This window comes from Camelina sativa, chromosome 20, assembly GCF_000633955.1.
Source record: "Camelina sativa cultivar DH55 chromosome 20, Cs, whole genome shotgun sequence".
In the NCBI taxonomy this organism is placed as follows: Eukaryota; Viridiplantae; Streptophyta; class Magnoliopsida; order Brassicales; family Brassicaceae; genus Camelina; species Camelina sativa.
This window is the reverse complement of record NC_025704.1, coordinates 6,025,968-6,038,652: the sequence shown is the minus strand read 5'-3', so window position 1 is coordinate 6,038,652 and position 12,685 is coordinate 6,025,968. Positions and strand designations below refer to the sequence as shown.

Genomic DNA, 12,685 nt, shown 5'->3' with positions numbered 1-12,685 from the left:
TTAAAAACTGTTTTAAAAGAACATAAATCCAAATTTAAAAGAGTTTACATATTCCAAATCGATATCAAAGAAATCTAAAAGCCCTAAATTTAAAAAAGCGATAGTCCAAATTGATAAACCCAGAAAGAAACAAAGAAAGAATGAACCTGCCTGCGATAGAACCAGAATCAATGTCGGGAATTACGTGTACGAGAGACGAAAGCGCAGAATCGCCGCGAAGAAGGATCGAGAATCGCCGCGAAGAAGGATCGAGAATCGCCGCGAAGAATCGCCGATGAACGAAGGAGAGAAGATCGTCGGTTGAGGAAGGAGAGAAGCACGGCGAAGTGGAGAGAAAATTAGGTTTCCTTCATTAAGGGTAAAAAAGTCTTTTTCACCAAAAAAATGGATACCCTTAAAAATGGGCCCTTCCCAAGGGCATTTTTAAAAAGTGGAAAGAAAAAAGGGCATTTTTGCTTTTTCCCCGAAAAAAAAGCTTTCTTAATGCGGTTTCAGCGTTGTTGTGAAAAAAGACTTCTTGTAGCATTTTCATATTTTGTTTCAAATCTAGCCTACACTTACTTACATACAAAGTACCAGTTAGATAGACAAATACATGCCTGAATGCATCTCAACTTAGGTTTCACGCAACCATATTTGCTACTGGTAAGTTTAGAAGTTTTACAACTTATGTTTCCAATGATCAAAGGGCATGGTGTTTTTCCAAAAAAAATAAACATTAATTGGATTACACGAGGACTCACCCTTTGCTATAAAGAATAAGACTATGTAGTATAATCATCAAAACAAAGCCTATAAATAACACTAGAAACTAGCTTTCACTTTTTCTTCCATTTTCCTTCAAAACCCAGCTGCAAAAATGGGTTATTTTTTTACTGCCTGCCTTTCTTTGCCATTTTAGGATTCTTGCACATCCTAATACTCTGAGGTGTTACCTCCACTAGTTCATCCTCTTCAATGTATTCAATGCAGTCGTCCAGACTATAAGTTAAGGGAGTGTCAAGTACCACTGTAATTGAGAAAGGGAGATTTGTGAGCACATGAATCTGAAACTTTCACACAAGTTAAGATACATAAATATATATGAAATACCTGTTACATCTTTGTTGGACCGTATGTTTGTTGCTGCCTTCTTCTTGCAGATATTAAGGCCCAAGTCACCAGGTCTCTGGTGAATACCAACTATCTGACCTTTGTATACATCCACTCCTGCACTTACAAACATTTGCCCTCTCTCTTGCGCACTCGCCAGAGCATACGATGTTGATGTTCCATCTTCAAAGGCAACCTGTAAGACCCACTTTCCTATTCAGAAACCACAAATAAACTACCGAAATGGTATATGTTTCATCAAAAGTTTACTTCTCATATTTTGTGACCATTTTCGAACAATCAAATTATAAGGATTTTGCTAATTCGTGGAACCTAACTCAACTTTCCAACTTACCAGTGAACCCAGATCACGGGTGCTAATATCACCAGCCCAAGGTCCATAACTGTCAAATACAGTGTTAAGGATAGCTGTCCCTCGAGAAGCTGTTAAGATTGCGTTCCTCAATCCAAGAAGTCCACGTGTTGGGATTTTGTACCGCAGAAAGGTTGTTCCTTCGGATCTGTCATTCAGGATTCACATGCATAGTTAGATTAATCTTAAAGCTGCAAAGTCTAGATATACCAAGTAGCTTATCTGGAAAAACAACACTCAAACGCCTCAAAAACATACACACAAAAATCACTACTGAATGAGAAATTAACATGACATCAGGTATTTTTGTTCTCGTATAAATGCAGTTCAGCTGTAGGAAAGCATTTTCATGGCTCTGTTTGACCAAAGGGTTTTCAAAGCAGTAACAAGTCTTGCTCATGTTCATATGGTGATTCAAGTCAGCTAATATGACCAAACTGCTGTTATAAGCAACCAAAGGACATTACCAAAACAAGTCTTAATCAGTTAGTTCCCACCACGATTAAAATGTTCCTTACCATTAAAACGAGCAGTCTTGACACAAAATCATTATCAAGAGGCAGGAGAAACTATGCGCACTCAGAAACTTGCATATAAAATAAAGAGATGGCAAGAGAAACAATACATACCCTACACCCTGCATATCAAACATCTGTCCACGCCTTTTGCCAAGAAGTTCAACAACAGGCCCCATGTGAGCCTCTGGTACTTCAACAGTTGCTATCTGAATTAGTGGATTTTGAAGTTAGATAGGGCGTTTGGGAAATAATTCACGAAGCAAAAGTTCTTTTCAGTGAGCAGACAATGAAAGCAAGGATAATCAAATCAAATTGATATCATGGCCTCATAAGTTGCTGCTAATATCTTTGCTAGAAAACTAGTAGGTCAGTCCAAAACTTACCTCATATGGCTCCAGCACTTTATCATTAACCTTTTTGTTGATAACTTTCGGGGGCCCTACCATAAATTCATATCCCTCTCTTCGCCTAGAACATATTACCGTTCAGCTACTATCAATTCGAAATATGAAAGGAATGATGGCCAGTGAAGTACTTACATGTTTTCTATCAGGATGGTAATGTGTAGTGTACCACGTCCACTTACAATAAATGTGTCTGCTGTCTCACCATCTTCCACTTTCATAGCTAGATTTCTTTCAAGTTCACGGTTTAAACGATCTCGTAAGTTCCTGCTCGTTACATACTTCCCCTACACAAAAGGAAAGATAATTTATCCATGTTTATGACTTCCCTCTTAATATTTTGTAGCTATGCATTCATGGAAAATAGAGTAAGATAGAGATAGACTCATAACAGTATTATCAGCCATGATTCGACATACCTCACGACCAGAAAATGGAGAGGTGTTTACAGAGAAGGACATTTTCACAGTTGGCTCTTCTACTTTGATTGTAGGTAGAGGCTTCCCATGTACTTTATCAGCAATAGTCTCCCCTATCTGTAAATTAAGGGTATGCAAGGAAACCAATACGTTAAAACTCAATTAGCAATAAAAAGGAAAAATGACAAGTGGCTGAAACTATCCATGCTTATACGTGTACCTGAATGTTGTCTATGCCACATACAGCGCAAATATCTCCAGCTGCCACTGAATCAGTAGGTACTCTGTAGAATTTCTCGTATACAAAAAGCTCACTAACTTTTGCAAATCTACAGGAATCTTCAGAAGTGCACACCTGTAAAGTTATACCCAATAAGTCTACTATAAACCATATCAATTCTACAAGAAGTTGGTGAGTTCGTATTGGATTCTTGCTGATTCGTAAGGTTTTGCGGTCATCCCCCAATCAGTTACGTCTTCGACGTATTTCATCACAAGATTTAATGAATTTAGAAACTTAAGGTGATAGTTTTTATATGAGCCCACATCATTTATGTCCCATAACATAGGAATAAGTTCAAGATTGATAAAAGTGTTACCCTGACATCCATTCCTTTGCGGAGTACCCCTGCGTGTAGTCGTCCAATAGCAATGCGTCCTTTATGCTCATCATACTCAATATTTGTGGCCTGAACAAAAAGAAGAAACATGTTAGTTGCATACATGTGAATTATCTATTCAACTAGATTGTTTGGTTCATTGAAATTTCTTTAACATTTTGGTTTGAGGAATATCCCAGTGCAGTAAACCAGAAGGCTTATTACTTATAATGTGATAAGTTCCTCAATTTGACCGGGTGTGAACTTAGACACAAGCCACAAATTGTTCTCCTTTTTCAGAGTGCCATTAGTTTCTTGGATTTAAGCTTTAGCAAGTGACTGCTTTTAGTTGGTGAGAGACTATATGTGCAAGATAGCTTTTTGGCACTAGCTGGAAACAAACACATAAAACATGAAACGAAAGGTAAGATAATCACAATAACTCACAAGCATCTGCAGTGCACCATCTTTTTCAATATTTGGCCCAGGTACACATCTGATTATAGCTTCGAACAGGGGTCCCAGGTCTTCTGCAAGGTCATCTGGAGAAAGTCCCGCCTTTCCTTTAATCCCACTAGCATATATCGCTTGGAAATCACACTACACCCCACACAAAAATATCATTAAGATTAGTCTCATAAAAGTATACTAAAATTATATTAGTCACGCGAGATACCAAACAAGGAATAGACAAACCCAAATCAACAATACCTGTTCATCTGTAGCATTCAGTTCAATAAAGAGTTCAAATGTGGAATTGACAACAAATTCAGGACGAGCAGAGGGCCTGTCAATCTTGTTAACGACTACGACAACAGCATGTCCAAACTCAAGAGCCTTCTTTAAAACGAACCTTGTCTGGGGCATAGGTCCCTCAACAGAGTCAACCTAAGAAATTGAGGAGAGGAAAGTGAGGAATACAGAACACAAAAAAGTTTCTTGTAAAGCATTGAGAGAAAGCAACATATTACCACAAGAAGCACTCCATCAACCATGTTCAAAACACGCTCCACTTCACCCCCAAAGTCAGAATGGCCAGGAGTATCTATAATATTTACTTTAGTATTTTTGTAAGTGATGGAGGTATTTTTGCTAAGAATAGTGATTCCTCTTTCACGCTCAAGGTCATTTGAGTCCATGATCCTCTCTTGCATGACTTGGTTATCTCGGAAAACCTGCAAAAGTAATGTATGGGTTTATAAAGTTTCTCAGGTTGGATAAAAACAAACCTAATGCCATTATATGCGGTTACCTTTGCTTGCCTAAGCATAGAATCAACCAAAGTAGTTTTGCCGTGATCAACATGAGCTACGATTGCTATATTCCTCACGTCATTCCTCCTATCCAACTGCTTCTTCTTCACCTCTATTGGCATAACATAACAAAGTGATTTTGTTTAGAGAACAAAATCAACCACAAAACGATATAGAGTGAACTTTAACCTAAGTGTAATTCTTAGAACTTTGATTGATTAAGTATCTTATTATCATTTCAAAAACTCGTTCGTTTGATTGAACTAGACCGAAATCAATTTGCAGCAATAAAACTATCTGAAGAGATACGAGAAGAAAAAATAACCGGAGGCTGGTTCGGCGGTTGAGGCGGAGCAAGTGATAGGACGAGGAAGCGGACGACGGGTAGGGAATCGGAGAGGTCGCCCCCCTGGTTTAAGCGCGGAAGCGAAGCTAACGCCGAGCACTTGTTGCTTGTGAAGCAGAGGAGAAGCTTGTCTCCTCAAAACCGCTGGAGAAGCGGAGGAAGTACTCAAGCTGAGCTCCATTACAATTCTCAATTCTCTCCGCCGCGAAACAGAGGAGAGGGAGAATAGAGATTGTGAGAAAGAGATAGAGAGAGAGAGGGCTTAGTGGATATATTTGGTTGGAGAGGAGGAGAAGCTGAATAGCTGATTGTTTTATTCCGAGGATTGCATTAAGAAGAAGACTGCGCGCAGTAGAGGGACCAGGTTAAGCCACGTCTACCACTCCTTGGACTTATCGATTTCCCAACTTGACTTACTCAAGGCAATGGTAAGTGGTAACGAGCTTTTCTAGGCCTTTAAGTGACGTAGTTGAATCGTTCATGTGTGGTTGCATTTCAGAATTAACAAATTCTACATGGTGCTATGCGTAGAATCATTCTCTACGCTAAGTGTGTAACCCATAAATTGATGCTTTCAACATGATAAAAATAACATGGCGAAGCAAGTTTCGTATTATCATCGTTTCTGAGGGACCAAACCATCAAATAGGAGGATTGTATAATTTACATCAATAAGAATATAATGAAACGTATTGAGGATACTTCATCACCAAATTATCATTCTCAGTCTTCTTCTGACTTGTGAGCATCATGGTGTTGTTGATGTTGTTGATGATGATGATGATCTCTCTTGAAAGTATTGGATTCACAAATGCTGACTGCTTTTTTAAGAGATGAGGATATTCACAGCTTCAGGTCTATTCGGTCGGACCATTCATATATGCCAGAGTAGACCTGGTCATGTCCTATATCAGATCCGTTACCTCCTGCGGCAACCCTCATGATATCCTCTATCAACGCAAAGTTTCCCATTATATCGACATGAGCTCCACTCTGTGTTCCCCGCCCTTCCAGCAGGTTCGCAGGCGGAGAGTGATTGTATTCTCTAACGTAAGTCTTGATTCCCGAAGGGTTGAATCTTGTCTTGCCACGCCATGCTTTGGCACACATGTACCCGGAACTTAGGACCGGTACTGTTTCATCCCCATCCACATTGTAAACCCCTGCTTTCAGACAGCTATCTTCGTCCTCCTCGTGAGCAGAAGTGAAGATCTGAAAAGGGATGCAACTGTCAGGTGACTGGTTAAGCTTGTATACGTATGCTCGTTCTGTTGGTATCCCAACTCCGTACAATGAGAAGATTTCCATTTCAGGAGCATTGGGTAATCTGAAACAGGAGAACAAACCAAACTGAGTATTTATTTCAATAAGTTAGCCAGAGGATAAATGATGATCCTAATGGGATAGAGAACAATTATATTTCAGGTCTCACAGGGATGATTAACTGACCAACAAATACACATAAGATGCTCCGACTAGTTCCAGGTTATAGCTGGTAAATCCCAGAAAGTGAAAGAGAGTCTACTACACTCCTTTTAAACTAGAAGGTGGTAATAAGGGTGGGGTTTTCAGCCAATTAATATATTTGTCATGTCAAAGCCACCTTTCAGCTGCCTCTATAAGCAAGTTTATCAACTTTGTAACCTCAATATAACTGACCAAGCTTTTTCGAGTAAGACTCAAATAGCTTTATTATCTTGGAGCCTAAAACCATATCTAATAAGAAGGAAAATAAAAGACTGATAATGCGTCAAGACGAAGCAAAGAGTTCGTATCAAAATAAACCACTTACTTTGTCTCCAACGGATTTGACCAATATTTGGGATCTTTATACTTGGGGTCATCCAAATCATCAGCAATTCCATAAGAGAAATGAGCGGAACCACGCGCCATCATCTTAGGAGCAACATAATGTAGTAGATCTATAACTGCATCAGCAGTGTAGACCTTATACTCAGCAATAGCTTTGATCCCTGCAATTCCCATATCATGGTACTCTGTCCACACGTCACGACAGGTGTGATTTGGGAAACTCTGACCTTTGACCGCACCCTTCACCAAGTAAAATGTATAGATTATTCATCACTTTATCACAAACGGTACATAGTTTATACGATTTAAATGTCCTTACCCGAAAATCAATATTATTAATCTCAGATGATGCAGCCTCTGCTATATCTTTCCCAAAAGATATCATCCTTCCATAGTTCACAGGCTTTATCTTGGAAACTCCATTTTCACCTGCTTCACCACAAGTCTCGTTTCTCTTTTGCTTTTTCCCGCAGCAGGTGTGGCCTTTCTCCGGCGACCAATCAAGACCGCCCCATATTGTGTCACCTCCCTTCGGTAACATAGACATTGTTGAGTCCCATGTGCGTGTCATTCTCATTATATGCTGCAAGGTCTGAAGTCTAAATATATCGGTGTCTAAGAACCCTGGAGCAATCGCTCTGCAATTTCAAAGACAGTAAAGTTCTATTAAGGAACCAAGCGACTAAAAGTCTAACTAATCCAACGATTCTGTAGTTAAGCAGAAATTAAAGACCATAGCTGCACATACAGAAAGATTTAAAGACACATAAAGTAACATTAATTGGTAAAGAATGTAAGCATGGAAGCTCAAGCGCTTTCCAGAGCAAAATTCAATGTCTCCATGACAGTATGATGAATGTTTTCGTCAACGCTAAGAAACTGATAAGACGCTGACTTTCAATATTTCTTCAAGTAGTTCTATACTTAATTTGCCTAAAAATAATCAGGCATTTCTTTGTCGCACTTGCAAAGACAGTTATTAGTATTAAGTTAGGCAATCATTGCTCAAAAAGAAGATGAGCACAGCATTGAAAACAGTAAAATCATATAAATAATATAGTACATACATACCAACTCGACATTTACTTACATGAAACTGAAAGTATCCTAGTTCACTCGACTATCTTAACCATCATTATCATTTATCAAATTCTCAAAAGAGTTCCAATTTCACAGGCAGCAAAAATAATCAACCAACGTCAATATTGTAGCAGCTATAATACAGCACTGTTCGTAGAATTGATATCTAGTACTAGTAGTAGCATAAATTTGAGTTCTAGATGTTCTAATCATCTTAAGCACAAGCAGATATTCAATACCTGGCAACTGCGACATCCTTTGCTTCAGCAGAGAAAAGCCCAGAAACAGCTTTTGGAACACCAAGAAACGGTCCACCAATGTTCATTACAGCCTTTATATATTTCGCACACCAATTTGGCCCACCCCCACCACCCATTGNTTTATCACAAACGGTACATAGTTTATACGATTTAAATGTCCTTACCCGAAAATCAATATTATTAATCTCAGATGATGCAGCCTCTGCTATATCTTTCCCAAAAGATATCATCCTTCCATAGTTCACAGGCTTTATCTTGGAAACTCCATTTTCACCTGCTTCACCACAAGTCTCGTTTCTCTTTTGCTTTTTCCCGCAGCAGGTGTGGCCTTTCTCCGGCGACCAATCAAGACCGCCCCATATTGTGTCACCTCCCTTCGGTAACATAGACATTGTTGAGTCCCATGTGCGTGTCATTCTCATTATATGCTGCAAGGTCTGAAGTCTAAATATATCGGTGTCTAAGAACCCTGGAGCAATCGCTCTGCAATTTCAAAGACAGTAAAGTTCTATTAAGGAACCAAGCGACTAAAAGTCTAACTAATCCAACGATTCTGTAGTTAAGCAGAAATTAAAGACCATAGCTGCACATACAGAAAGATTTAAAGACACATAAAGTAACATTAATTGGTAAAGAATGTAAGCATGGAAGCTCAAGCGCTTTCCAGAGCAAAATTCAATGTCTCCATGACAGTATGATGAATGTTTTCGTCAACGCTAAGAAACTGATAAGACGCTGACTTTCAATATTTCTTCAAGTAGTTCTATACTTAATTTGCCTAAAAATAATCAGGCATTTCTTTGTCGCACTTGCAAAGACAGTTATTAGTATTAAGTTAGGCAATCATTGCTCAAAAAGAAGATGAGCACAGCATTGAAAACAGTAAAATCATATAAATAATATAGTACATACATACCAACTCGACATTTACTTACATGAAACTGAAAGTATCCTAGTTCACTCGACTATCTTAACCATCATTATCATTTATCAAATTCTCAAAAGAGTTCCAATTTCACAGGCAGCAAAAATAATCAACCAACGTCAATATTGTAGCAGCTATAATACAGCACTGTTCGTAGAATTGATATCTAGTACTAGTAGTAGCATAAATTTGAGTTCTAGATGTTCTAATCATCTTAAGCACAAGCAGATATTCAATACCTGGCAACTGCGACATCCTTTGCTTCAGCAGAGAAAAGCCCAGAAACAGCTTTTGGAACACCAAGAAACGGTCCACCAATGTTCATTACAGCCTTTATATATTTCGCACACCAATTTGGCCCACCCCCACCACCCATTGGAGCTGGCTCCTCAACCCATTTCATAAAATGTAGAAAATACAGGACCCCCATGGAATGCGGAACAATAACTGCTTTTTTTCCACCGTTGGTAGAAACCATCAACTCTATATTACTTTTCATACGGCTGAGAGTCTGGTCACGCACCTATTAGTTCAACAAGAAACAAATTTAAGCCGTAAGTGATGCAGAAAGAAACGTGGCATCAACCAGAACAATAGAAAGAATTATGAGAAAAGAACCTCAGTGTTCTGAAACGAAAGCCTCCAGTCATAAGCAGCCATATACATGTTTTTTTCTTCATATCCAATATGTGCAAGGTTAGCAATCAGCACAGCCCAGACAAAGTAGCCAGGAGCAAAGTAGTCAGCAGCAACGAGTCCTGATACAGCTCTCACTCTAATACCTTCAGGATCCAACCCAGTTTCATTGTCAAGTGACATGTGTTCCACCCAACATAGAGGCCTAAATCAAAGAGATCATCAGTTAGTTAAGATACTATCAATTCCCATCTCTAACATAGCAAAAGAAAAAAGAAGAAAGATGCAGATCGTAACAAATAAAACAGATGTAACCCACAAGATGGTTTTTAAAAAGTAATCTATAGCAGGCTAGAGAGGAGTTCATAGATGGATAACAGAAAGAGGATGAAGGAAATTCAAGACATATATAACTAGACTCAGATGCTGAAAACTTTGAAAATCACATATTCAGTTATCAGAAATAATTTGAGAAAAGCACGTTGAGCTAATGAAAGACACAAAAGAAACTAGCTTTAATTGTACATGTGCATAGTTGACTAATAAAGCAACAGTCCTCTATCACAGCTTAAATTAAACACACTTTTCACAGATGTATTTGGAACTTCTCTATTCCTAACAGAGTAACAGAAACATAAAACACTACTTCCCTATACGCAACACTCAACTTGACAGTAAGGGAACAACTTGTTATCAACGGAATCTACAGCTTGTCTAGCAACAGATTTAGTAATAAAATGACTTGAAAATTCCAAGGCAGCTGCATATTAAGATCTAAAAGTTTAACAAAAGTAAATGTATTCATTCCCTTGTGACTTAGCTTCAAACCCAAATTTGGTAATTGCGTTCCCATACACGCAAACACAAAACACAACAAAAAACACGATTCTTAAAGAAGATAGCCTTTCACATCTAAAAAAGCGCCTTATAAAGAGTAAGACGCAAGCAGCAAGTGCGTGATCTCATCAGATCCAACCCAAATCCCAATATATAAGAAGAAAAGAGTGAGAATTTTGAGCTCACCTTTTATAGACTTCACCAAAAGTACCTCCCCACAAACGTTTTCTAAACAACCCATCAGCGCACTGTTTACCTTCCCAAAGCTCAAGCCCACCAGTAACAATCCCAGGGATGAACACAACGGGATGCTGCGCCTTAAGACCTTCTTTCTTAAGCTTCACACCAGGCGGGTCGGGTAAAGGACCCGTGATTCGCTCCGTTACATACTGAGGAAAGCTCGCAGGCATTGCGTTGTAAAGAAAGAGGAGAAACCACCATGTGACACACACACAGCCAATGAACCAACAACATGAATCGACACATGACCACTTCCCTCCTCCGTTAGATTTCTTATGGGTTTTCGAAGAAGAAGAAGATTCATGAGGTGGTTTCTTCTGGGAATCCTCATCGGCGTTCACCACCTCTTCAGATGGCGGCGTCTGTGGCTTTTTCCGGTGAATAAGAGGCATCCCCCTTGTCACTTAGACGAAGCTATGGACTTTGTCAATCTCTTGGACGAACCGAGATTAGGGATATTTTTTAGATCAATCGAGAGAGACAAAGAGAGCTCTGCTTCGCTGCGAATTTCTGATACCAATCAAAAATCAAATTTTGTTTCTATTTGTTTTTTTTTTGTTCGACTTTTCTGTTTTTTTTTTTCTATTCGTTCTGATAATTCCAATTTCCAAGGGACTCGGACCGTATCCGTATGGGCAAAAACTTGACCACTTGGTTCTGGTTGCGGTTCAAGGGTCAACCTAAGACCCGTCCGATCCGTTTCGTTTGATTTCATTGTTTAGTTTAGTTTAGTCCGTAACAATTTTTTTAATCACCTATTTAACACGCCGCTTCCGTTTTAATTGTATTTTTTTTACAACTATAATAATCAGTTTTAAGTATTTGGACCTTAATTATGTTTAGAACACATGACACAAGTCCACAAGCCCATGACGTTAGCCCACACTCCCAAGGTTGACCTTTTTTTTGTGTGTGCTTGTTAACTGTGGGATGTACGATGGGTGGCTTATTCGAACCAGACTAGGTTGGACACACTAGTTAAATACTACAAACTGCACCAAAAGCCTATTGCAGCCAAACATCATTTATCACCAAACTGGTGTTGGTTCGAATTGCAAGAAGAATTTTTGCTATCCTACCTTGGGATAAATTAGGTTGATGAGCCTACTACAAGAACCTAAATCAACTAAACCTTTCTACCCTTTATAATATAATATGGAACCTAGAACTCATTTTTGATGATGAAAATTGAAATAAAGATTAAGAGGGAAAAGACAGGGAAAGAAACATGAAACCCTTAAGGAGAAACTCAACCTTGAAGGAAAAAAATTCATATTTCATTATCGTCAAATTAAATCGTGAATTAAAGAAATTGTCATTCGTTTATCTTCACCCTAGCTACTATTCAACTTAAGATATGTTATCGTGTGAAATTGAAACCTTAAGCTTAAGATTCATAAGAGAATTGAACCAGAGTAAGAAAAGGATGTTCAAATGTGATGCAACGACTATCTAGTACAAACTGCAATGCTACATGGCCATCTACATTTACTTATAATCTTAAAAATCTAATTTAATATATACTTTCAGATAAATTTTCTATATGGTTGTCAAAAGAAAAACTAAATCTTCGATATGGTGAAATTGATAAGATTTCACTTCCATCTTTTATGAACACACTTGGATGATGATGATGATGATGATGATGAAATTTAAATGCATCAATGCATTTCTAGAATTTTACAACTAAAATTTTGATTTTTTAAATATATTTCTTATGAGTCTTATAGTTATTATTTGTTTTTCCGCATTTATTAGTTGGTCTTTGTATGTGTTTTTTTTCTGAATACAATAAAAAAAAAAAAATTACTAGTGGGCAAATAGTAGAGTGGACCAAGCTAAACCAAAAAAACTATACATATTTTGTGCGGGCCGGATTGGACCGGCTACC

The 12,685-nt window shown here is 38.3% G+C and overlaps 2 protein-coding genes across 3 annotated transcripts; both read right to left on the bottom strand.

The window, feature by feature from the left end:
- On the bottom strand, positions 605-5,306 carry LOC104769583 (GTP-binding protein TypA/BipA homolog). The gene is made up of 14 exons (XM_010493831.2): positions 4,984-5,306; positions 4,658-4,770; positions 4,377-4,580; positions 4,117-4,293; positions 3,853-4,005; positions 3,406-3,495; positions 3,027-3,161; positions 2,807-2,923; positions 2,523-2,674; positions 2,367-2,451; positions 2,095-2,189; positions 1,448-1,613; positions 1,093-1,288; positions 605-1,009 (listed from the first exon to the last, which is right to left on the bottom strand). The coding sequence occupies exons 1-14, from the start codon at positions 5,183-5,185 to the stop codon at positions 873-875; spliced, it is 2,022 nt and encodes a 673-aa protein (XP_010492133.1). The 5' UTR covers positions 5,186-5,306; the 3' UTR covers positions 605-872.
- On the bottom strand, positions 5,555-11,357 carry LOC104769582 (phospholipid:diacylglycerol acyltransferase 1-like). 2 transcript variants are annotated; one of them, XM_010493829.2, is made up of 7 exons: positions 10,741-11,356; positions 9,700-9,922; positions 9,451-9,604; positions 8,136-8,265; positions 7,136-7,454; positions 6,797-7,056; positions 5,555-6,331 (listed from the first exon to the last, which is right to left on the bottom strand). In XM_010493829.2, exons 1-7 carry the CDS (start codon positions 11,184-11,186, stop codon positions 5,848-5,850), a joined length of 2,016 nt encoding a protein of 671 aa, XP_010492131.1. In that variant the 5' UTR covers positions 11,187-11,356; the 3' UTR covers positions 5,555-5,847. The 2 variants fall into 2 exon arrangements, with proteins under 2 accessions (XP_010492131.1, XP_010492132.1); XM_010493830.2 differs by lacking the exons at positions 7,136-7,454; positions 8,136-8,265 and adding an exon at positions 8,321-8,639 and having other exon boundaries at positions 9,321-9,604; positions 10,741-11,357.